General features: G+C 41.6%; 1 protein-coding gene across 1 annotated transcript in view; it reads left to right on the forward strand.

Annotated features, from left to right (window-relative positions):
• The first annotated feature begins 1,259 nt into the window (after positions 1-1,259).
• The window catches only part of ube2o (ubiquitin-conjugating enzyme E2O), a 37,489-nt gene continuing 13,296 nt past the window's right edge, over positions 1,260-25,452 (forward strand). The window contains exons 1-10 of the mRNA XM_083921802.1: positions 1,260-1,691; positions 18,911-18,970; positions 19,377-19,487; positions 20,595-20,692; positions 20,870-20,933; positions 22,226-22,369; positions 22,480-22,589; positions 22,702-22,852; positions 23,227-23,284; positions 24,650-24,818. Of these exons, the coding sequence (XP_083777928.1) occupies positions 1,269-1,691; positions 18,911-18,970; positions 19,377-19,487; positions 20,595-20,692; positions 20,870-20,933; positions 22,226-22,369; positions 22,480-22,589; positions 22,702-22,852; positions 23,227-23,284; positions 24,650-24,818 (1,388 nt within the window). The 5' untranslated portion in view covers positions 1,260-1,268. The remainder of the gene's footprint in view (positions 1,692-18,910; positions 18,971-19,376; positions 19,488-20,594; positions 20,693-20,869; positions 20,934-22,225; positions 22,370-22,479; positions 22,590-22,701; positions 22,853-23,226; positions 23,285-24,649; positions 24,819-25,452) is intronic.

Here is a 25,452-nt window from a genome sequence, read left to right on the forward strand (position 1 = left end):
ATATTTTTGTGTCAATAACAGCCTGTTACGTAGTCACGTTGATGAGTTACGAGCTAAACTGTGATGGAAGAGAGTAAACAAAGTTAAAATGAGTGGTTTGAAAACACTGACAGGTCCGTTCTGATGCTAATCTTCATACAGCGTGACTGTGGCTGAAGACAGTCAACAATAAATGATCTCTGATCTGTTTAGGAGTAAACCTTCCTGTCTGCAGCTGGATAGTGTCGGCCTACGCTGCTGTATTTTAACATTGGTCTTAGTGTTGGGACTTGAGAGGGCCAGATTTTAACTGAGGTGGTAAGTCACACTCAAACTTTGTACATGAAGTACCACCTCAGAAGATATCAGGCTTCTCAAGTCCCACCACTGAGACCAGTGGTGTAGTGGTAGTTGATGAGGTGGTAGTGAGTATGTAACCATGAAGGGAGTGGGTAAACTTACATCTTTTTATTATTCTGTAAAGCAAAAACAATATGTCCTGCCCGAACAGACTTACAAGACACCATTATTCTGAAATAAAAGATACCAAACTCTGTTCCAGTGTGCTTCTGGCTGATAGGTGGGTTTACTGTACTTTATACTTTGACTGAGGAAATATTGTACTTTTTACTCCATTACATTTATTTAGTAACTTTAATTATTAGAAAACACATTTTTCCTCGGTGGCCTTCGGATCCACAGGGACTTCTGATCCAGCCTAGTTTTTGTTTAAAATGTCTATGTGCATTTTTAACATAATAATGCTACTATTATTTAACATAATAACATAATGCACTGTTGTTTATGACTACTGTAGCCATGCACGTATGTGTATGTGCATGTATGTGCATATGTTTGTGTGAGTATATGTGATGATATCCATGTTTTCCTGTTTCTTGTACATGAATTCTCTTTGGCTGTGCTATATAAATAAAATTGAACTTGAACTATTAGTTACTTCACATATTTAGATTATTAATAAAACATATTATCAACAAATTAAAAAGCATTTCATTTTTATTTTGTTTGTTTTGTGTCCAGTCCTCATAAGCACCACAGTTGGAGAGCCAGTGCCACAGACTGTATAAAGGTAAATAAACTCCCTTGCTCACACCGCCCCCCAGTGGTGAGGGGAGGCACTGCGTGATGACGCGCCCACACACTGCGCTACTTACGCAGCATTCCGTAGCGACGCACACCACGTGCACTCCGCTGCTTCCAGGTTACAGATTTTTTCATTACACCGTCATCCTCGCGCTCGTAGCATCACTCCCTTGACAACAGCAGCGATGGCGGAGCCCGTAGCAGCGGATGCGGCGGCGGCCACAGCGGACGCAGCCCAGACCCCGGGCCTCTCTCCCGCAGCCAGCCCGGGCTCGGAGCCTCCATCCGTGGCTCTGTCTCCCACGGCGGACGGCTCCCAGCGGCTGCTCTTCTCCCACGACCTGGTCTCCGGGCGGTATCGCGGCTCAGTCCGGTTTGGCCTCGTACGGATGATCCACGGCGAGGAGGAGTTCAACTCAGACTCGGACCTCGACGACGGCGGAGGGAGAGGAGAAGGAGGCGGCGGAGGAGGAGGAGGTGGGGGACGAGTCCCGTGTGGTTCGGACACTGAAAGCGCTGTGGACACCCCGAGTCGGCCTGTCTGTAGGGGATTTGTCCGCGTCCAGTGGTACCCTGAGGGAGGGAAGCAGGACATCAGGGAGACAAAGGTACCGGCTAATGTGTTCACTGTTTACACTGACACCCGGGTATTCTTTCTGACAGGAGGGCTGCCTGGAGTGTGTGTGTGTGTCTCTCTGTCTGTCTGTGTGTGTGTGTGTGTGTGTGTGTGTGTGTGTGTGTGTGTGTGTTTTGGGAAGAGGTGGGTCGACTTGCTAGCCTGTCAGGGATAAGGTTCACCTAATCCCCCTGAATAGCGAACCCTAGCTGGGTTAGCATTGGAGCACACATGCTAGTTAGCGGGTTAGCTCGTCCTGTCAGGATGAACCGGGCTGCTCCACTGACTGCATCACACACACACACACGAAGCAGCTTTCTGTCTGTCTGTCAGTGTAAATACAGGGTTTGGCAGGTGCAGGACACTGCTAGGAACCTTACACCTATTAATTTAGGGCAGAGATCTTCAACAGGGGGTCCGGGACCCCCAGAGGGGTCCTCAGAGATACTGCAGTGGGTCCGCCAAATTGCTTGATAATCTTTGATATGTTTTTTTTTTTTTTTTTAAATATGAATGAAATCAAACATTAACATGAATGCAACGTCTTATCAGCAAATATACATTTGTAAATAAATAAATTTACACAACGTTGAGGATAGATGTAACTGACTTATAGTCCCCAAGGGTTCTATGCACAGCTGAAGGATTCAATGTGCTTTCATAATGTATGTTTGACATTAAAATATGATGTTTACATAAATGAATATGTAAATAATGACCATTGTAATATCTTATGCACCATAAAAAGCTGTGTTATAGGCTTTAGGTCACTAGCTGTTAAGTTCAATTTAATATGCAACCCAATTTAATACAATATTTGTTGTAGGGGGTCCCTGCTTCGTCTTTCTTTCTGCTAAGGGCTCCTTGGCCTAAAAAACATTAAAGACCCCTGGATTAGCTCATCCATAACTCCGTGTAGTTCCTCAGCTGGGTGTGGCTTGGTCTGAGAGACCCAGCATTGTCAAACACTATGTTTGACAGAACCAGCGTTATTATCTACATTTGCTTATTTTAAATACACCTGCCTCGTATTTCAAAACGAGTATGAGGCGTCATTCTCAGTGACAGACTGCTAACACACACACACACACACACACACACACACACACACACACACACACACACACACACAGAGGGGGAGAGGGAGAAGAAAGCAAATCGGATTCAGCTTGTGATGTGTTGTCAGTTTTACCAGCAATGGCCACAGTTCTGCAGTTGTAATCCGTGTTTACCCATATTTGGCTGAAACAGTCTGTGAATTAATTGATTGGTCAAAGAAATAACTGGAAGCTGTTTTGGTAATTCATTAATCTGTGTTTGTCATTTTATGAGTAAAAATGACGATAATTTGCAGGTTACAGTTTATTAAGCGTGGGCATTAGTTTCTTTAGTCTGTTTTATAGCACTGTTAATGAAATATGTTAGTTTTTTAGCAATTGTTGCTATAACCTGGCTCAAAGCATCTCCTTGTTTTACAAGATTAATGTTTTTTTCTGCATTGTTCCTGTTTTAAATAAATAAATTAATCATTCATTTTGGGCGGTAAATCAGACAAAACAAGACATTTGAAGGTTTTATTTGAATCATTAGTTGCGGCTCTGATCCACATACTTTTTTCACTCCGTCCCAATGTAGTCTTATTATTTTAGAATTTCTTGGGCTGAAACTAATCTGATATGGCAATATATAAATGATATTAAAATGTATATCGGATATATTTTTCTATATCATTTCAATTGCAAGAAAAAAAAACTGGCTGAACTGTTTTGGCTAGATTTACATCATTTGGATAACACTTTATGTTCATTTGGCACTAAAGTTCTTGATAAAATAATAAAATACTCAGTACTTTTAATTTTATAGATTTCACACAGGAGTAGACAAAATAGGCTTTTCCATAGCGTTGTTTTATATAAACGATTTATTTATTGAATTACCAGAAAACATGCTACATGCACAACACAAGACCTGTGTTGGGGTGGAACATTTGTCATTCTTAATTAATCAGCCTCTTATTCTCTTGATTAATTGTTCAGTCTATGAAATATCAAACATTTACCAAAGGTGACACCTTCACTTCCAACCAACAATCCAGAATCCAAACACATTAATTTAACCCTAATCGCGAGTTAAGTAAACCAGCAAATATTCACATGTGAGAGGCTGGAACCAGTGAATGTTTGGCTCATTTTTTGACCAATTGCTGGTGACGGTGGTCGTACATTTTGGTTGTTTAGCCAACACACAGCAATAGTCAAAGAAGAAGAAGAAGAACTAATGCTGAGTTATTAAGGTATAGATATTATGTCAAAAGACCCATTCAGGATTTGAAACTTTTATGGAGAATGATACATTAACTTATTTAGCCTGCTTTTAGGATCATTCTTTAGATGTAGCACTTATTTTTTTTCACAAATCCATTGTTTTGCCAGTGCAGTCTTGGCATAAATAATTAAGGCCGTACAAAAGACGGTGTCATTTGAGGGTGGTAGAAGACGCCACCGCCCTGCCTTGTTACACTGACAGACACAGTTGGGTGTACATCTATTGATTGAACACCACCCTCGCTCTTTTTTTATATATATTTTTTAAATCTACTATCAAATACCGAATGAAATTGTAATTGGTGTATCTTGGGAAATCTGCTGTCATCTATATTCTCCAGGGCAACTCTAGATTTCTCCTGGGCTTTGTGTAAAGGGGTCACAGGGTTTAAAAGTGGACCGGTCTGGAAAAAAAGCTCACAAAAGCTGGTTTTAGAGACACAGGATGGGACCAGAAGAAGCCTGTTTTAGAGCCCACTGTGGCCTTGCTTTGTCTTCTGTGCTAAATGAGTAAAGTTCTGGTCTGAGTGTCATTCAACCTCTGTCACAACACAGGCGCCGTTAAACAATGACGCCCATGTTCACACTCCTCGTGGACTGTTAATGCTGCGTCATTGCAAATCAGCGTCCCCAAAGGATCCAGTTTGTGCTAGTGTGCACATGTATGGATTTCACGCTGTAGTATTCTTATGTAGGTTGGTTGTGGGGTGTGTTTGTTTGTGTGGCATTTCTTGTTTGCTTATCTGCGTGCAACACAAGCCCAGTCTCAGCCGGCTCTGTCCTGAGAGCGTGGTGAAGATTCTAATAAATAATTCATGATTACTTACTTCCTGCAGTATGCAAAGTTGAATATATGCGATAATACTTCGATGAGATTTAGACTTATATTTATTCTGCAGTCGGCCCATCAGTTAAAATGTTTTCTCTAAAGAGCAGTGCAGAGAAAACTGATGCTTAAATCTGCCACACTTAGAAAACCAGCATTTCCACACCAAGCTAGGATTTTGATGGTTTACATTGCCGCAGCCATTAGGTACAAATTATGAATGAGTAGTGTAATGTTTTCTTTGTTTCTTTCTTTTGTCATTTACTATAAATGCATGAACATTAAGCAACGAGTTTAAAAATTGCTTGAAATTTGCTTTATCAAATGTCATTTTCTTTATTTCTTCTTGGCACCAGAAGGACCTTTTGTATTTCATGACACCATGGATTGTTCACCAGATTTTCTAGAAGATGTACGAGAATATAGGGCTGTATGATACGACCAAAACCTTCCATCCCGACGCAGATGATTTAATATCTCAATAAATATCTTGATATATATCACAATATAGCACGTTTTATGGTTATCCAATAAATAAATAACTAAATATTCAGTGGGTGTGTATACTCCTGTGTGAATTTAATACATAATACATTAAAATAAACTAATTACATATATGTATTATATAAATAATAAATAAATAAACTCAGAATATTTCCTCTCAGATTTTCTGCAAAATTAAAGTATTACTTTGTTATTATCAATGTAGATGATGTGATTGTGTTTCACCCTCCTCAGTGTTGTCATGGAGATACGACCTAAACATACAGACTAGGAGGATTATTTGTTCCAGGCCTTGAATAGGTTTAATTATGCTGTGAAAACGGCCTGTTTAACATGAGGGTCAATGAGAAACTGCTCCTTTGTGCAAACTACTCCTAGTGGCCACTCGGAGAACTCAAGTTTTTGGCACTTCTGTATTGAATCAACTAGGAAGTGGCTGTGGTGGGAGCTTGGTCCTTACAGAAGAAGCTCTGAGAAAATGACTTTCACTGTGGTGTGTGTGTGTGTGGCAGTTTTGGGCGAGGCGGCGTCTGCGAAGTTACGCTTGCGCTTTGTGAAACACATTAGGAGTCCGCTGGTGCATGGGACATTTAACAGTTTTTTAGGCGCCTATTTTACAGCTTGTTCCACACATTCTGTGAATTAGTGTGGACAGACAGCGTCAATGTGACGCGATAGTCTGAGACTCGCTTGCTGTCAGGACACGATGTAATTCAAGTTGTGTTGCTGTTCACATTTTCAGCCATGACTTCCCGCTACTCTCTGAATCAGAATGGATGTGGGGTGAGGAAGCCACGTCATAGCCTGTAGTTTCGCTATGATTGGTTGATCGGCGTGTCTTTTGGGCAGTGCATGAGGCGGACTAGCCAATAGCGGGACTTTGCTGAAACCTGATGCGTCTGTGCAGAGAAAAGAACACCAGTGGACAGAATGTGCCTTACAGACGATACTACGATCTCTCTGCTTTGGCAGATCGTCAGTGCGTTCTAATCCTTCACAATCTAATGTCGTCATATCGCCCACCCATAGTGGCTGCCATCTTTTGGTCACTTCTGTGGACTCGGCCATTGCCTCTCAGGCTACAGTAGTTTGGTTAGCAGCCTCTTAACAGGGCTCAAACATATGCCCAGGGAAAGTAAAATGCCACGTTGGCCTAGTAAAGGGGTAGGCAATTCCGGTCTTGGAGAGCCACTGTCCTTCATGTTTTAGGTTTTTCTCTAGTCTAACACACCTGACAGCTGATGCTTCTCACAGTCTGATTATTGTTAGACTCAGGTGTGTTAAGGTAGGGAGAAACCTAAAACATGCAGGACAGTGGCTCTCCAGGACCGGAATTGCCCACCCCTGGCCTAGTAAATCTCACTTGCTCCATAAATATAGGGTAAATGGAAAAAAAATTCCTTAAACATATAGCCTGTTCCTGAGTCATCTCGCTTCCTTCTCACATCTGTTGATTGGGCGCTTGTGAGAAAGTGGAAGCTGGTAAAGTCTAAAATTTGTAGCATTGAACATTGAATCCTGCTTACGCGTGACAAGCTGAAGTTCGGGCAGTAGCCTTGAAATGGGAGCATGTCTGCAGCTCACTACTTCGCTCTAATACATCACATTTTTTGCACCCTATGAAATCTTAATGACTGTCTCCGGAGGAGGTTGCAGGGATTAGATCCTTATCTCAGTGCAGGTAAGAACAGGGACACTGCTTGTTATTGCAAAGTGGCTGCATACAGGGCTGTTAGTGTATTGAAAGTATCACTTATTATTGTCCGATATTGGATAGTTATCATTTACCAACATTTGCCCACTGTATAACTCTCTCTAACTTAAACGATTTACTGCAGATTCACCTTAACCCTCTGCTGCAAAGGCAAGACACCTGATGCATCTGAACCTCTTTTGTACAGTAATCATACATAATCCTGTAAGGACAAGGACACTGTCTCTGCTTTATCATCAGTTCAGTACTTGGACTGTGGATTACGATGATCATTTTCCTGACTGACCTTAAAACTATACTAACAGGAGGTGCAGGTTACTGGAATTCTGTTGCTTTTGTCGACTCAAACACTGACCCTAGGTTACACCTTACACTACAGAAGAGAGTGAAGACATGAATTAACTTTTAATGCACTTGATTCAGATTTCTTGCAGAGGAATGATTAAAAGTTAAATAACCCATATTGTAAAAAGTGAGATTTCCATGTGGTTTTTGATTATAAAGCAGTAAGTTTGTCAAAAGTATTGATACTTTTCAATACCACATGTTTCAGGATAATACAATATCAACATTTGATAGTATCAAAAGTATCAAAGCTATAAAAAAAAGGCAAATCTAAAGTCAGAATCTCAACCTAAGCTTGCACAGATGAAACAACTGGGAAGAAAATCAACTGTGTATTGGTTGAGTGACTTTTTCTGTACCAGCACTGTGTGCAGGGTGTTGATTAAAAAAAATCAAAAAATTATCCTATTTTGTTTGCCTGTGGACTAAGTGCTGTCAAATATCAAAACTGTCAATCCACAGAAAAAGCGAACCGTCAGAGCTTCCATAGGCTTGTACAGACGTAACAGTTATACAGTTATACAACAACTGTATGTTATATATATATAGGTAGAAAGTGCTGCTACAGTGTGCTGCTATTTAACGTTACAGAAGAAGAAAACGTAATGCCTGGAGGTTCACAAGCCGGCACACCAGGTTTGTGAATAGGCAGTTTACTGGGTGTCTGCGGCCACTAAAACAGAGCGTTTCAGACAGAGGGTGAATACAGGTATATACAGACAGTATGAAAAAAAAAAAAAAAAGATTTTTGAAGCATGTGAACATGTTCTAGTAGAAACCCAAAATACAAATATGAACCAGAAAATGAGCATGATATGGGACCTTTAATGAATAGTTAAAAAACGAGTGCAGAGACTTTGTCGGCTAACATTTAACAGCCGAAGGTGTTGATGAACTGCATCTTGACATTTGTGGCCTGATGTGTTTGTGTTATTCTGTGTGGGAAGTCAGAGGTACGACTTCTTTAACATGCATCCTGTGTAGTGAGGGATTTTCTGTGCTCCTGTGCATCACAGGGCTTTGGTTACCATGGCACCCAATTAGATATTTTCTTCCCAACCGGTGATTTTTGTGTTTAAGGTTCATTTTAACGTTCGTCTGTGAGGGTTTTTTTTCTAAGGGGGTGATGTAGTAATTCATTTCGCTGACAGGGTGAGATTTTAAAAATCGAATCTAAAACTAATGTGGTTTGAAGAAAAACTCACCGGCTGCTGTGGGCCTGCCCCAGTTCCCAGTCAACATTACCAAACACACAAAGTCCTGTTGCTGCAGCACAGCCTTGACATTTCCTTCCAAGGACAGAAGTGCACTGCAGCAGCAGGTAGATAGCAACGGGATGCATCAAGGGAACAGCATCCCTAAATCCATAAATCATTTGGTAACAAAACCAATGAATGCACTGCTGAGACCCCCAAACATATTGTAAGATGGCTCTTTCTATGCATGCATGATTTGGTGATGAAGCTTCTGTTTGTGCCTTAATGAAGGCTCTGAGAAGACGGGTGTCAGGGCACAGGGGTCGAGGTGAGCTGCGAGGGCCTGACCACGGGCTCCTCCCTGGAAGCAGCATCCTTTGTGACTGTGGGGGTGGAGCAGGTGGAGTGGGAGGAGGAAGCTGGTGTGGTAATAATGATGACAGGAAGGGTGCAGGAGGACTAACCGCTGCTGCTGACACGACTGCGGAGAGAGACGCGGTGAATAGAGGGAGAAAGTGGGTGAAAGGAGCATAAAGCGGATGGAAAAGATATAGGGAAAAACAAGTAAGGAATGGGTCTCAAAGTCATGAGGAGAAAGTGAAATAAAATAATAAACCTTGACTGGGAAGGATGTAATGGGATGGGCAGACAGTTTGGTACCAGATGGCTGTTATGGTAATGTGCAGGCTTTTAGTCCTTGAAATGGTAAGATCCCCACCTTCTGCTCTCTGAGCCATTTTAAATTCCCAGCCTCCTCTGGCTCGCAGCAAAACTATTTCATCCTGTTACAGCGCCCTCAAGTTGGCAGCACTTAAGTGCGGTCCCACAGCTGCACTTTCCCGAATGCTGCCGCCGTCAGATTGCTGTGATTTGTGTTCAATAAATTCAGCTTGGCTTCTTGCGGGTCCATGACCCCACTGTTAGAAAATAACATTTGGTTGCCCCTGTTATACTGTAAGACATGGAAAGGCAATTTTATTTGTTTTTTTGAACGAGAATATAAAGAATATTAATGATAATAATAAAACCCATTGAGTCTGATCTTTTATGAAGTGAACAAGGACACTCCTGGGATTTACTGCCTTTATCCTTACCTTTTATTGTCCTGATAGTTTTTGATATTTAGAGACACCACCTCCTCAGCTAGTCAGATTGTAACGGCAACCACAGTCAGTCAGTCCTTTAGGGAAGCTTGTATGTATCTACAGTAGCTGCACACAGCCAACAAACCTGGACAGCTGTAGCAGAAGGGTTACCGTATATACTCTTTGTTGTGTGACCCCCGACCTCTTTCCTGTAACCTTAGCATGATGTCATCCATGAGCCATCAATGTGTTTGGCACTTTTTTTTCCTTTTTCCCAACATTATTCAATTTATTGAATATCTTTATTGAATTTTCACAATGTTTCCTAAATACATAGATATACAGAAATAAGAGTGCTCTCACATCAAGGAAGAGGTCAGGGATGTTTGGCACTATTTAATTATTTGTGTGAACAAAAACAATTCAACGTAACTTTATTGCTCTTGTAACAGTGAAATGGTCTTTTCTGCCCTGGACAGTGTTTATAAAGCAGTTGTTTCCTTGATTTAAAGGTTATTTGCTGATAATAAATGGGAGACTGTTAAAAAAGAAGGGGGAGCACTGCAGGTGCTGGATGCGCTGACCCCACGATGACTCCCATCTGTCAAGCTGGCCCTGCCGTCGCCCTCATCCATCCAGCAACGGCAGTCTGGTCGCACCCCCCCGACCTACAGAACAGAAACACATCTGTCCTAAAAGGGTTGACTGCTGAATTACATTCAAGTCACTTTCCTCACACAGCTTTCCTTTCCTTTCTTAGCCATCCTCTGCTCATGATCACGGACGTTGTTGTCGTTCTCATCCAGGCCTTCCAAAAGCATTTCATCTGCAAGAAAGAGATCATCTTACTGCCATAATGCTTTTAAGATACAAATGGAAGCATTATTGGTTTTTAGAGGCATGGCGTTTGCCTAAAAGTATCATATGGATAAGAAAAAGAAATCTAGGAACAAACCAGGGCCATTAATCACGACAGAAGTGTGTATCATTAGCTTGTGTCCTGTAGCTCTTCACTTAGATAGTATCTCCTTGTGCTACTTGAACAAACACAGTTAGTGTGCGGTAGCTACAGCAGTTCTCCACTGAGCAGACCTGAGTGATCACATTAACTTTTTCTATTTATGCAGTTCACACACACTAATTAACTTAGCACCTAAGCCATTTATTCTGTCCCATTCAATTTGCACACTGTTCTCTTTCAAATCATCATATTGATCTCTTATTAACGTTGCACATGCCGTTCCTTGAGAAATTACTATTAACATCAGTGTTTCCCCTACCATTATGTTAGGGGGGCGCCCCCTTGAAAGTCAAGTTAATTGTATTTTCTGAATAGCGTCAGATCACAACAGGACTCATTTAAGGATCTCTTTCCTATAGACAGCTCTATACCTTGTCCTTTTAGTAAACATACTAAATAGCCTTATGTTATTTATCTTATTTACACGACAGCATGTAAATTCTGTCTCTACATGATTGCATGTTTACAATTCTCAGAAACCTCAGACAGCTTTGGACATTCCTCTTTTCTTTTAAACGAGCCATCACAACTACACTATATATAGGTAGAAAGTGCCGCTACACTGCCGTCGTTCCTTGGCTGCAATGATCCTGCAGAGATGCCAAAAGAAACGCCGATCATTCAGAGCAGACTGCGCCTTTTTCGGAGGGATGCTTAAAGAGACTGACACTAAAACGGAGCATTTTAAAGAGAGTTAATACAGGTATAAGATAGGAAGGATATAATGTGTTTTTTGAAGATTGAAGCATGTAAACATGCTCTAGTAGAAACCCAAAATACAAGCATGAACCTGCTAGTTAGCATAATACTGGACCTTTAAAACTGTACGTTCTGCTCCATGTTTACCACAGTAACACCCTCAGATGAGGCTGTGATTGTCGATGCGTCATCCTCCAGCGCCGCTTGTTCAGGAGCCGTCTGCAGGTGCTCGAGGTAGGCTGGCAGACGTTTGTGTAATCAGGGATACGAGGTTGCTGACAAGGCCTACCCAACAGCGCTTTGCAGGTCCTTGGTTGTGGCTTTGAGCAGGTGCCAGGCAGGCGCAGGAAACGCACAAACATACAGGTTTCAGACAAGCAGCTCCTGCTCCAGTGCTGCATTGCTATTGTTTGATCGTATTTGACGGGAACCAACAACCTCAGAAAGGGTCAAAGTCTTGACGACTAATGCATGCACCCCCCCTCATGGAGTACTCTGAAATTAATCTCTGTATATTAGTCTGTCTATTTTTACCTTCTGGGCCGTAGTTCCTGCCTCCACAGTAACCTGCACCGGGCTATACTGAAAACATATCTTTATTAATGTTACTTATTATTGGTCACTGATTATTTTACATTGGCTACCTTCGTTGATTGATACACATCTGCTGCATCATATTGGACAAATTCAAGCCTGAAAATAAATTCCCTAGTGGTACCACTTTCTGGTTACCACTTAGCAGCTTGTATTTACAGTAAAAATGATACGACAGGGACACAACATGATCGTCCCTCCCTGCAGTTCAGGTTTATCTTCCACCCTCACCCCTTCTTTTTTATTTCTTCCTTACCCTGCTTTCATTCTGCTTCCTCCCTCTTTCCTGCTCTTTCCTCCCCTCCTTAACCCATCCTGTTAACCTCCTCTCCTTCTCCTCCTCCTCCCCCCCTGCTCATCTCCTCACTCCTCCCCCCTCCCTCAGTGTCCCAGCGAGCCAGTGTGTGTTTGGAGAATGTTGACGTAATGTGCCGCTGACTGGATGGTCGTCCAGCTCCTGCCCTGAGATAATGGATCTCATTTGATCCTCTCTTTTCTCTGCCACACACACACACACACACACACACACACACACACACACACACACACACACACACACACACACCCTCTCTGGAGTGACTTGCCTAGTTGCTGGAGCCTGCGTCTATCCTACCAGCCCTCTTTCCTCCCTCTCTCGCTCATCGTCTCATCCTCCCTTTTTTCCTCTGCTGTATTAGCCATGCCCAGTGGGAGACTGTCTGCTCTCTCTCTCCACCCTCCTTACTTCCTCCCCCCTTTTTTTTCTATCTCACTATCTGCTGCGTTTGCCATGCTCTATTCTATTTCGGGCTCTTGCTTTTCTTGTTTCCTCACTCTTTCTGTCTCTCTCCAGGGAACCGTCTCGACCTCCCACTTGTTGGGCTGGTTGCTGCTGCTGCTTCCTCTGTGCCTAGTTCGCTGCTCATCTTCATTTTGTCCCTAAAACACACTGCCTACACCCTCCTCCCCACAACCATCTTCTCCATCAGACTTTTTCCATCTCCGTGATTGACTCTCGAGTGTTCTCTATCCCTCCTCTCTGTCCTCATCTTATATTATCTGCCTCTCTGTGACTGCCTCTCTCATTTCATATTCTGCTTGTTTACGCTCCCTTCCCTCCTTCTCATGTACAGTTCTCTGTGTCCTGCAGCCTTTACTCTCACCTGTATCTTTTCTTCTTGCTTTTTGGTGCTTTTTTCATTTCATGTCTGAAGCTACACTGCTCTATTGATGAATCTGTGTGCCCTTAGTCCGCTTGTCATTCCCTTGTGGTCTCCGAGGGTAAAAGGCCCCGTACCTGCTATCTTTTTAATAGAGCTGTGTTCCCTTCCTGTGCGTCTGAATCAATAGCATTCAGTCAGACAACACTCTCCGGCAGCAGCAAGTATCAGGGCGTGAGGATTGATTGATGATTCAGTTGTTTATTGTCATATCTACCAAGGTGGCTAGGACATTATATTTTACATTATCTTATATTTTTATCCGCCGGACGTTAGCCTTGTGCATGTGTGTGTGTTTCTGTCTGCAGCTAATCTTGCATACTGCTGGACTCCTCAGCCTTATATTTTTTGTGCACATTTATTAACAATATAGAACAATATAGTTCTGATTTACTTGGACCTGAGCAGAGGTCTAATCAGCCAGTCAATTTAAAGGGCTGCATGTTGGCACTCTTCAGCTCATTGTACTCAAAACTACAGATCAATTTACATTAGAAATAGCAGTAGTACATAGTTTCATCATAGTTATTTTTATTTCCATAAAAAACTACACAATATCCACCGAAAAAAATGTAGTGTTAAAATAATTGCAGGAGGGAAAGCGCATATTTCCCAAGCTTTTTCTTTAAGCTCCACCGTGAATCCACAGACTAAAGGATGTAGATCCAGAAGGCTCCTGTTCATAAATGTCGGTTCTCCTCCTCCTGGAGAACGGTGAATTATAATAAACGCTCTCCAAAACTCTAATGATGTAGCAGAATTGAGATTTGCCTGAGGCTGAAGGCTGAGGTGGGATGTAGCGCTGTACGATGACTGCACCTTCATTTTCACAGATCGATTTTTAACTGAATCTGTGGGTGGAATTTTGTGTGTGCATGCGTGTGTGTGTGTCTGTGTGTGTGGAAATACAGTATGTTTTCACTGTACGTATTACTACTGAACCCACTTGTGTTTATTTGACTTCCTTTTGTGTTTTTTTGGATCAGATGGCTTGTTAGTATGGAGATGAAACTGAAAGATGAGAAGGCCTGGTATAGAAAACTGTCTGTCAGAGTGGAGAGCAGGCGTGGCACAGAGCTGCAGTCCTCTGCGGTGTCTCTTTCTCCCCCTTTTACTCCTCCCTGTACGGCACCTGAATAATGACTTGTGTTAATCAGGCCGGGAAGTCAAAGCAAATGCTGTCCTCCATCGATTCCTGTAATCAATCTGGTCCCTTCTACCTTATCAACCCGGAGAGAGAGGCCGCCAAGGTTGTCTTCTCCTCAGAGCTATGTGCCACACACACACACACACACACACACACACACACACATTCTTGCACGTATGTCTTTGTGAGGACAAATATTGACATAATGCATTCCCTAGCTCCTTACTCTAATCTTAACCATTTTCAACTAAATGCCTTACCCTGACTTTTACCCTAAACAGAATTCAGACCTGAACCTTAAAACCAAGTTTTAACTCCATCAACCCCCCAAAAAATGAGGTCCTCATTTTACACTCTTTTGGGAAAATCTAACAGTGATCCTCACAAAGATAGCTGTACAAGTTCACACACATATCCCTTTGTGCACACAGGCATGTCTTCTTTTGTTGCCTGACTGTCCACCAACACCTTCCCGCCTCACTTCTCATCATCACAACACGAGCCATAGCTACAGCGAGCTTCTTTGTTGTAGCCTAGCTGTCTAGTTTTCTGATCATTGTGCAGTACGTGTTTGTTACTTTTTACCTGTTTGTACGTACGTTGATGCGGTATGTGCCTCTGGGTGTACATGTTTTAATGAGTAATTGTGAACTCCATGTGAAGAGAAGCCTCCCTCTGCAGACAACAGGCGTGTGCTTCATTTACAGGCTTTACTATGCGATGACCTCTATTGTTATTTGGCATTTGCATGAACTCTAAACAAACCACATGGTATATGTTCGTGTATGTAAACAGAATATTTGGTTTCAGAAACCTACATAAACCGTACACTGGTTTTTGATGAACCCTAATACTGTGGCATGTAAACATTTTATCCAGTGTTTACTAGTGCTCGGGTTTAATTTTCCTGTATGATGTTAATATTTCTTATACCGCCATACCAATGACAACGCACAACTTACTCTTTAACAACACACAACAGTGTGTTACTCTTATAATTTCACATTCACAGAATTACACTGCATGTTTTTATATTATGTGTACTCCGACAGTAGAATAAACCACTACCAACCTATAATAAAGTCAAATCACGCAGAAGAATTTTTACCGTGATATACTATGAAACAGCCAGAAATACTGGGATAAAAATATTTGGTCGACCATATTGGCAGGTGTACAAAGTTACATTAGTTGTTTTTAAAGTCAATAAAGGAAAAAATGGGATAAACAGTGTAATGACAATTTCCATGCCAAAATGAAAGCCTGACACCAGTAATGAAGTTTCTTTGCTTCAGATGTTCAAGGCAAATTTAAGGTGAGTGATAAATACATCGATAAACGAATTAAACCAGAGACAAATGACAGATTACGTTTCATTCATAAGTTACAGACTCCGTTCATTTGGGGCCAGTACAACTTACCAGAAATAATACAAACCATAGACATGTATTTATTTATTTTTAATACAAATACACAGAAAACAGGAAATATGTATGTATGTATGTATATCTATATATATATATATATATATAGATATACATATCTATATATATATGCAGTGATATAAATGGACAGGTTTCTGATATCCTGAACATGATTAAAACAAGGGTAACACGAATGTGCTCACTCACTCAGCAGTCACTTGTTGAAGCAGCTTATGAGTAGGGGTGTCCCAGACTAAACATATTCGCAGTCGAATCTGATTCGTCCCGTCTTGCCTGTAGTCGTCGAATCAGTTTGTTCTTTTTTTGCTCATGAAAAACCCTCCGATCCGGGGTGGCGAGCCATGACATGAAGCAGACAGCGGCGGGTGCTTGTGAGTCCAGTGCACGCGTGTCAGGTAGAGGGTCACTGAGAGATGTGATTTCTGTTGTTCTAACTGTAATTGTAGTTTCACTTTCACTTTCACGGCGCTGTGTCAGACTGTGTCGGATTGAACGTCTATAATGAAAAACAACAAATGGGCAAATATTCAAATGAAATGATGCTGATGATTAAACACTAGCAGACTGGTGTATTTCTGACGCCATGATAGTTTTAAAGCCCAGCCAAGATGCGCTCTGACAGTGCCTGATCTCGGATAGTACAACTTAGTATAAGAGGAGGAGGGGGTTATTCCCCGCACACTAAGGAGAAAGATTAAAAGCACATGAGATATTTTCACATTTTAAGCACCAGTATTTATTAATTGACTCATATTTATACCCAAACAGGCTATTTATCATGGTTTATTGGGAGAAACCAAGCATCTATATGTAAAATCAGACATTCAGCACCCGCAGAGCCAGAATGGAATAATCCATTTTGCGCATTTTGTGCATTTTGCAACGATTTGACTCGCGATTGGCAGTCGAATCAGGCTCCTCGGAGCAAATAGACGAATAGTCGATTATTCGGGGTCACCCCTACATATTAGTGCTGTCATCTCAAGGAATACCTTGCTATAACAAACTGTGATGGAAGGTGAAGCATATTTCTTTTCTTCAGCATCATATCACTGTGATCAGTGAGAGAGCTCTCTCCTCCCTCCTCTCTTTAGTCTCTTCCTGGAGAAAAATCACTCCCACTGCAGGGACACGCTGCTGTGTGCCAGAATTTCTTACGGTCATAATGGGAGCAGAGTTCTTGCTGTGGTCTTCAGCAGTCTGACCTAAGCCGTTGTGTTGCCGTCACAGCTCACTCTTACAGTGGGGTAAATGATTTTAAACACCCTGTTTTGGAACTGGTGAGGAAATCAGTTACCACAGTAGCGCACTGCAGCATGATGCACTGGGAGAATATTAACGAAGAAGAGCTGTGTATGTGTAAAAGAAAAAAATGTTTAGTGCTTGTGAGCTTCTCTCAGCTTACAGGAGACAGGAGACAGGAGACAGGAGTGTGTGAGTGTGTGAGTGTGTGAGTGTGTGAGTGTGTGAGTGTGTGAGTGTGTGAGTGTGTGAGTGTGTGAGTGTGTGAGTGTGTGAGTGTGTGAGTGTGTGAGTGTGTGAGTGTGTGTGTGTGTGTGCTCTAACCCCCAGCAACAGAGATGTGAGGAGCAGACAGGCTGCTTTTTAATTACAAAGGAACATGGCGACCCATCGTATCCCCCCCAATCTCTCTCTCTCTCTCTCTCTCACACACACACACACACACACACACACACACACACACACACACACACACACACACACACACACACACACACACACACACACACACACACACACACACACACACACACACACACACACACACACACACACACACACACACACACACACACACACACACACACACACACACACACACACACACACACACACACACACACACACACACACACACACACACAGGGCTTGAAATTATGGACGTCCCAACTATACAAAGACCACCTGGGACACAAAGATACAGTGTCTGGGACAGTAGAGAAACTTCTTATTACAAATGATTACGTTTATGCATCATGTAATATATATATGATAATGATGTACACAGTATGAGCTCAAGACAAATTGAGCTGAACGCTAACTTAGCCAATGCCACAAGAATAATTATTGATTAAAAACTGATTGTGGTCGTCTGTAGCTCATGGACCAAAGTCTAAAATTTTTATTTGGTCACCAGTCAATAAAATGCATAAAAATGCTTTGATATGTGAATACATTCTCCTAATAAAAGCAGAATAAGACTCTTCATGTTTGGATTCAATCATTCGCAGAAATATGATGAGCTGTAGCTTCTGTCTGGGTGACATTATGAGTCAACTGGAGGAGGTGGAGGTTACACTGTTGACGGCAAAAGTATTGATACTTTTGCAAGTTAGTTTCTAATCTTATACTAAATTTTAGTATTGATTTTTTTCAGAGTATCGATTTTTATAGCAACCCTACTCACTAGTGACTGCAGCAACATGGCCCCACAAAACTGCAATTTGATGCAGGGCTATTTTCGGACTAAATGACCATTAACAGGCACAGTGCTACAGCGTAATGTAGCAGGGAACAATGTTTCCGGCTGCAACTCTGGGGGCTGAGTTTGTGCCAAGTTTAGCCCAGCGGCTCTTGTTTTCTACCCTGTGTCGCTCCAGGCCTGTCGTTCTGGATTAATGCTGTTTTGGCTCCATCTGTCCTTCACGCTGTGGGTTTCGCAGAACATGTCGTTTTACAAGTCCTATTTTTATTTCAACGTGTTGATTAATAATTGATAGTGACAATATGTTTGCTGAGTCTTCCAGCGTTCTCACACTAGAGGCTTATGCTGGCCAGCGCAGTGAAATGTGTCTCTTTTTGGATGGCAAGATAATTGAATCTGCTCTGAGTCTCAGGGGGTGTTACATCTCTGCTGACTGTGCATGTTGCAGCCTACAAGACAAGGCTGTGGCGAATCATATCAGTAATGTGTTCACAGTCTAAGTGTGAATGTGATTTATGTGTAGTTGGTCCATTTTCGAAGCTCTTCTCCTCCAGGGTTCATCACAGGTTCGTTGATGTGAAGACCTCTCCTCTGCTGTTATAAGGATTTACTTTCAGTCGGTGTGAGATTTCACCATTTTCTAAACTTTGCTCTTTTCTGTTACAGTTGAAACTTGAAGATCGATCCATCGTCATCAGAGACATTGTGCGACGAAACAATTCTAATGTGAGTGATTTTTTTTCTTGTTTCTTATCTATAGCGCTCCATTTTCCCTTCACCTCTCTCATTCTCTCATGTTATTTTCTAGCTTTCTTTCAATCAAGTCTCTCTCTTTGTCAGTCAAGTCACTGCTCACCGCTCTGTTCCGTTTGCTGCTTCAGACATGACTGGAATATTATTGCAGGTTGACACTTGTAAAAGGGTCTAGGAGGAGTCTTTCTGTGTTAAAGCAGTGCAGCGACCCTGAATACAAATGCAACACTTGTTCTTTAAGTGTTGTCCCGTTCACTTGCTGTCGATCCACTGATGCTTGTTTACCTATGAGCAAGTGTTCCTGTCGATGAGCAGCATACTGTAGCTGTGATGATAACTGATATGATGATATACAGAACTTGTGTTTGTTGCATTACAGGACAACCAGTGTGGTATTGTGACCAACATTGACATCGAGTGTGCAGTGAAACTAGTGGGAACAAACTGTGTTCTGTATCCAGTTAACAGCAAAGACCTGCAGCACATCTGGGTAAGACATTTTACCTGAAGACTCATACGCAGGGCCTCCTAAAACAATTAAAGCTCCCTAATTTCCTCTAAAGAACTTTGTAATTTAAACTAATTATGTTTCTACCCATGCATACAAAGGGATATGTGCACACCTGTGTAGAGAGCTGCATGAGTCCTAAAATCTGAAAAGAAATAAAAACCGGATCCCTCGTTTAGAAGTCCATGTTTTTTTTTAAATGTTTTTTTGTTAGATGCCTGAAATAAGGTCTGCACAGGCTTAAAGAGATTTTCACATTTTGTTCTACAAGATAAAATGCATCAGTAAGTACTCCACATGTGAATTTTGAAGCTTTTATGCTCTTTAAAAATGTGGTTGTTAACAAAACAACCTAAATGAGACTACAGAGGTTACAGGAACATTACATGACATCAAGCCGCCAAACACAGAACCTCATCAACTCACTCGTCCACCTTTACAGCCCTGTAATGTTTATTCTCATGCTCTTGGAAGCTTTCTAACTTGTAGATTTATCATTTTAAAACAAGCAAAATTACAAGTTGGAAGCTAGCGGTAAGTAAGTATCAGAAACTTGTGTTTGCCGCAGAGTTTATTTTCTGCAATAATCCAAAATCCAATGGAAAAATCCTTTTTTTTGAGAGAACCAGGGTGATGCTAACTTCCAGGTTGGCCTAAAAAATAGATCATCCCTGCAGCACTCTATACAGACAGGAGACGAGTCAAAGTAACAAAAATCTTTGTAGTCAGCGACTAAGATGATTAAAATATGGCATGTCATTGCATGGACTGTTGTTTAATACAGGTGAGAAGTGTGTTTTTATTGGATAATCTAATGTTTGAATAAATGATCAACACAAAGTGATCAATCTCGCAGTATACTTTGTATACCAAACTAAATTTGGTACCAGATGATTCACTTCAGTTGTTGTTGATAATAATGTTGGTCTAGAAATTTGGTATTAGCAACGATAAACTTTCAGTGAAAAACACATAGAAAATGACACAAAGCTGCAAGTGATCACCGTGCACCCTCATACTGTTACAGGTGATACTTTGATAAAATATAAAACAGATAATTTTGTTATTGTCATTGCGATTCTTTCCTAGTCTTTCATGTACGGGGACTACATTGCCTACGACTTCTGGCTGGGGAAAGTGTACGACCTGACTAATCACATCATCCTCAAGCTCTCCAATGGAGCCAGGTAGACTGTGTGTGTGAGATTGGACAGTGTGTACTGTGAGTATGTTAGTAAGACATTCATCAGTGCCAGAATAAACCATTCTCTGTGTCTCTCTCTCACTCTCTCACTCTCTCACTCTCTCACTCTCTCACTCTCTCTCACTCTCTCTCTCTCTCTCTCTCTCTCTCTCTCTCTCAGGTGCTCCATGAGTGTGGAGGATGGTGCAAAGCTTTACGACGTCTGTCCACATGTCAGTGACTCGGTACGTAGCCATGAGCTCTTATCTGTCACCTCAGGTACATCCACCTGAACAGAGCAGCTGTTAGTCAGTGGTCAGATCCCTTTACAAAAGGCTTCATAGTCTGTAAAAAGTTCTTATTTGTTAGTGAATGTAATGTAATTAGGGCTGGGTATAGTTCAAACTATAACACCAGTACCAACACCAGCACCCTTATGGCTCAATTACGCTCTACGTTGGTTACACATACGGATAAGGCTGGAGCCGTTTGTCTGTAATCTGCGTACATTTCGTCCGTGTTTCTGCACGTATGCACAAGCTTGCGGATGTGCACCGATACGGACCAAATGTTGCAGTACCACCGGAAGTCGTGGTTGCAATGTCGGGCATTGTACGCAAAAAGGTGCCATGAATAGCAGGAGCGAGCGAGTCCTGGAAAGCCCTGATGGACATCCTGAAATACTGAAAGTGACATTTGTCGTCAATTTCTCTCATTTCGTGAAACCAATGTCTGGAATTATCCGTCCACACTCCAGGATGTATTTAGTGTCTCACAGACCTGCCTCCTTCTAACAGACGCAGGATCGTTATTTTCTCCATCGTCACAACGTTTATTAACTTTATTGGAGTAACTTTTGAATCTGATACACGCCCTCTAGAGGATGTTTTTCTCAACGCCCATTCCAACGTTAAGGACGCTTGAAAGCATGAAAACAGCGATGATGTACGTCACTATTAAAGCATGAAATGGGAGCATAAATTAGCTTTTTAAGGTGATAACTATACCAAAAGAAAAAATCTTTCCCCATTGTATGCATTTATTTATTTTTTAACTATACTCTACTTCATCACACCACAAGACTGTATGCATCGTAGCCGCTGTGGTGAGCAAAACCATACAGTCTTTTTTTCTATATCTGGGAAAACAAAGGATCAAATGCACTGCATTTTAGACTTCAGTTAAACGTCCATTTTTAGTTCTTGACAGGTTCGCAGTGCAACATGTCCTTTTCACTGCTTATGAATGAATTTTTTAGACTTAAAAAGTGTTTTCATTTTGTAAACATTAATTTTTAGTTATTAGTTATTTTACCTTTTCAGTACTGTCAGTGTTGCTTAATTGAATTTATGTTGTAACATGCTTTATTTATTTCTATTTTCTTATTATTTTGTGAACCAATTTTTTTATTGTTATTAATTTTTATTATTATTATTTAATGTATTTTCTTTTGACATGTCTAAAATAAATTCATGAAGAAAATGTATCATGTTCCCAGTTCTTTAGTTGTATCCTTATTACTGTGATCTCTCTCCAGGGTCTGTTCTTCGACGAGGCGTATGGTTTCTACCCAGGCCAGGTCCTGATTGGTCCGGCCAAAGTCTTCTCTAACGTACAGTGGCTGTCGGGGGTCAAACCAGTCCTCAGCAGGAAGTGCAAGTTCAGGGTGGTGGTAGAAGAGGTGAGAAGATGAGGATTTCTTTTTTAATGACCAGCTGTGTTGGAGAATAAATGGGGGTTTTACAGTTAATTGTGTATTTTATTTCTTAATTGTCATGATGCTGTCGTCAGGTTAAAGTGGTCGAACTGAAGGTGACGTGGATCACAAAGAGCTACTCTCCCAAAGGTTCTGACAGCGTCTATCCACCTCCCTCCACCATCACACAGGAAGATCTCTGCAGGTCAGTCAGTGAATGTTCTTCCCTGTGTCCAGATACAGATTTGTGTCTACAGAACAAACTGAACAAACTTTTGTTGCCCGCGGGGTAATTTTACTGCGCTGGTTGGCTTTAGGGTGAGGCGTCTGGGATATTACGACCACACCCAGAGGCAGCTGGGAGAGAGGGCCCTATATGTTTTTCCTGCTAAGGGTGATGCCACACGCATCACCTGCGAAGGACCCGAGGGTGCCCCTGTTCTGCCCGAAGACCCCATGGCCAGAAAGGTGAGGCTGAAATGTGTTAACTTTTTCAAATGTAGTATAGGTTTTATTGTGCTGTTTTACACTATATGAAGAACTCGTTACCTCTTGTAAGAATGTAGGAGGATCCAGCCTGTTCTCCCCTCAGGAGCTTCACCTGTTTTACACAAGAAGTTAATGAACGGGAGGAACGCGGTGCTCCGTGTATTTTAAGAAAGTTTTCCTTGAATGTTGGATACCCCGTGGTATCACAGAGACAGTCAGTACTTGTTAAGGGCGAGGCATTTTTGATCATCTTTAAAACTCTGTCTGTCTCTCTCTGTCTCTCTCTCTGTCTGTGTGTGTGTGTGTGTGTGCGTATGTGTGTGTGCGTGCGCGTGCGTGTGTGTGTGCTACAGTTGAAAAGGATGTTCAAGAAGGATTCAGGGAAGAAGACGGAGAATGTCGATACACAAGGTGCCGAACAACACTCTGCAAAGAAAACACAATATCCAGAGGGACATACAGCACGCACACACACACACACACACACACACACACACACACACACACACACACACACACACACTGCAGCTCTCTGATATTGTCAGTATTTCAACACTACAACACAAATTATCATTTTAATGTTACCTGGACTTACACATTTTTTTAAAAAGATTCTTCTTTTCACATTTTTTTAGGTTCAGATTCTTTTAACCTATCCGACTCAAACATCCAGCAGCGGTTGGGTAGTTTAAGATGGTTTGATCTGGTTAATCTCCAATTAATCTTTCCAGTCATCAAACTTTATCGTTTAGCCAAAAACATATTACGACAGCAGCAAGACAGAAGTGAGAGTAAATGAATTGGAGTTTTAAAGGAATGATATGTAACTTTTACGCATTAAAATACCTATGTATATGTTTTTGAGTTGTGTACTTACATTATCCCAAATGTTCCAACAATTTTCATTTTTAACACTATTTATGTTGATGAAAAATTCGAAAATCTGAACCTTAAGTTATCAGAGAAATGAGCTGAGCCAACGTTAGCAGCCGCACAGCTCGCAGCCCCTCTGGGACGTCTTTTTACGTGTTTTTACCGGTTTTATTGACCCGGTCCGCTTGTTTTGGAGTGGAGAAGACCTCTGCAGCTAATTCAACTCCCGGTAAAAACTTTATGATGAATGATGAAGGAACCTCCTCACTGAAGGAATCTTAAGCCGGAGAAGCGGCAGAAAAATTAATATTGTGCGTTTAAATTAACATATACAGTATGTAAAGCTAAGCATAAAATATACTTTCTCTTATTTCACAACTTCACACACACACACACACACACACACACACACACACACACACACACACACACACACACACACACACACACACACACACACAATAATCTATCATTGTCAGATAGGTGAGCATTATTTCTTGCTTATATTTTCCCTAAAGTAGCTGAGAACTAAGTGTCAGAATGATTTAAAGGTCCTGTGAGACATCAGCAGTCCTTTCCACAAATGGGGCTTCGCACAGAGGAAGCAGACTAATTAGAATTCATACTGAAGTGCAGCACACTTTTAGCTCAGGAAGCACTGCATCTGTCTGCAAGATCCAGGAAAAATAGATGAGTGTGTTTCTCTCTCCGTAAAGCCATATCAAAATAAAAGCCTTAAGTGCTCAGACTACAAGCTTTTAGCTTTCTTTGATTCACCACAGAGACTGATAAAATAATTCAGAAGTGAAAATCATATATTTCTTTAAGTTTTTTTAAAAGCATTCATCCACCCATCCCTTAAATTGAAACCCTAATGTGTACCGCTGTGTTATCTCTCACCAGGGGAGCAAAAATCCGAGCAGACGGACTCGTCTCATCCCAACAACAACAACAACGGCCCTGTTGTGCCCGTCCAGAACGCTCCGGACTCCCAGAACACCAGCGACCCCTCGGCTGAACACGGGGAGCAGGACGCTGACGATGAGGCTGCAGAAGACACTGACGATACCAGGTCTGTTAACTAAATGCTTGTTTGTTTTAAATGTGTTGAAGTGCGGAAAGAACTGATAAAGACCCAGCGGCAGACACAGTATATGACGAAGAGAAGAATCATTTTTCAGTGAATATGTTTTATTGGAAAATTAGTTGCAGCTAATTTTTCTGTCGATTGACTAATGGATCAGTAGACTTTCAGGTAATATAATGCAAACCAGTAACGCAACAATTACTATTACAGAGCTTCATAGGTAAGTTCCCAGGGTGGACACATCTGTCGTGTCCCTCGTTCTCAGTGTGTTTTCTCCATGTGAATGAAAGTGCTACTCTGGCGTTAAGACTTACATTTGGAAGAGTTAGTGACATTGCTTTAGCATGAGAAGAAAGTCAAATGACCTCTCTACACCAGGCTTGCAGTAATTACCACAGATTATTCTGCCTGGTGTAATTTACCCATCCGAATGACCCTGCAAATGTGCAGGTTACGTCTCTTATTGTTGATAAGTTTGGTTTGCAGTATTAATGAAGCAGATTCACTTGTTCCGAATGAAATCGGTGTGTTTGTGTATGATAGAGAGAGAAAGACATGAGACTGTAACACACACACTTTATTATTAGGTTTATGTTTGATCACACTTTTTACTACTGAA

The sequence above is a fragment of the Echiichthys vipera genome, assembly GCF_963691815.1.
Source record: "Echiichthys vipera genome assembly, chromosome: 2".
Lineage (NCBI taxonomy): Eukaryota > Metazoa > Chordata > Actinopteri > Perciformes > Trachinidae > Echiichthys > Echiichthys vipera.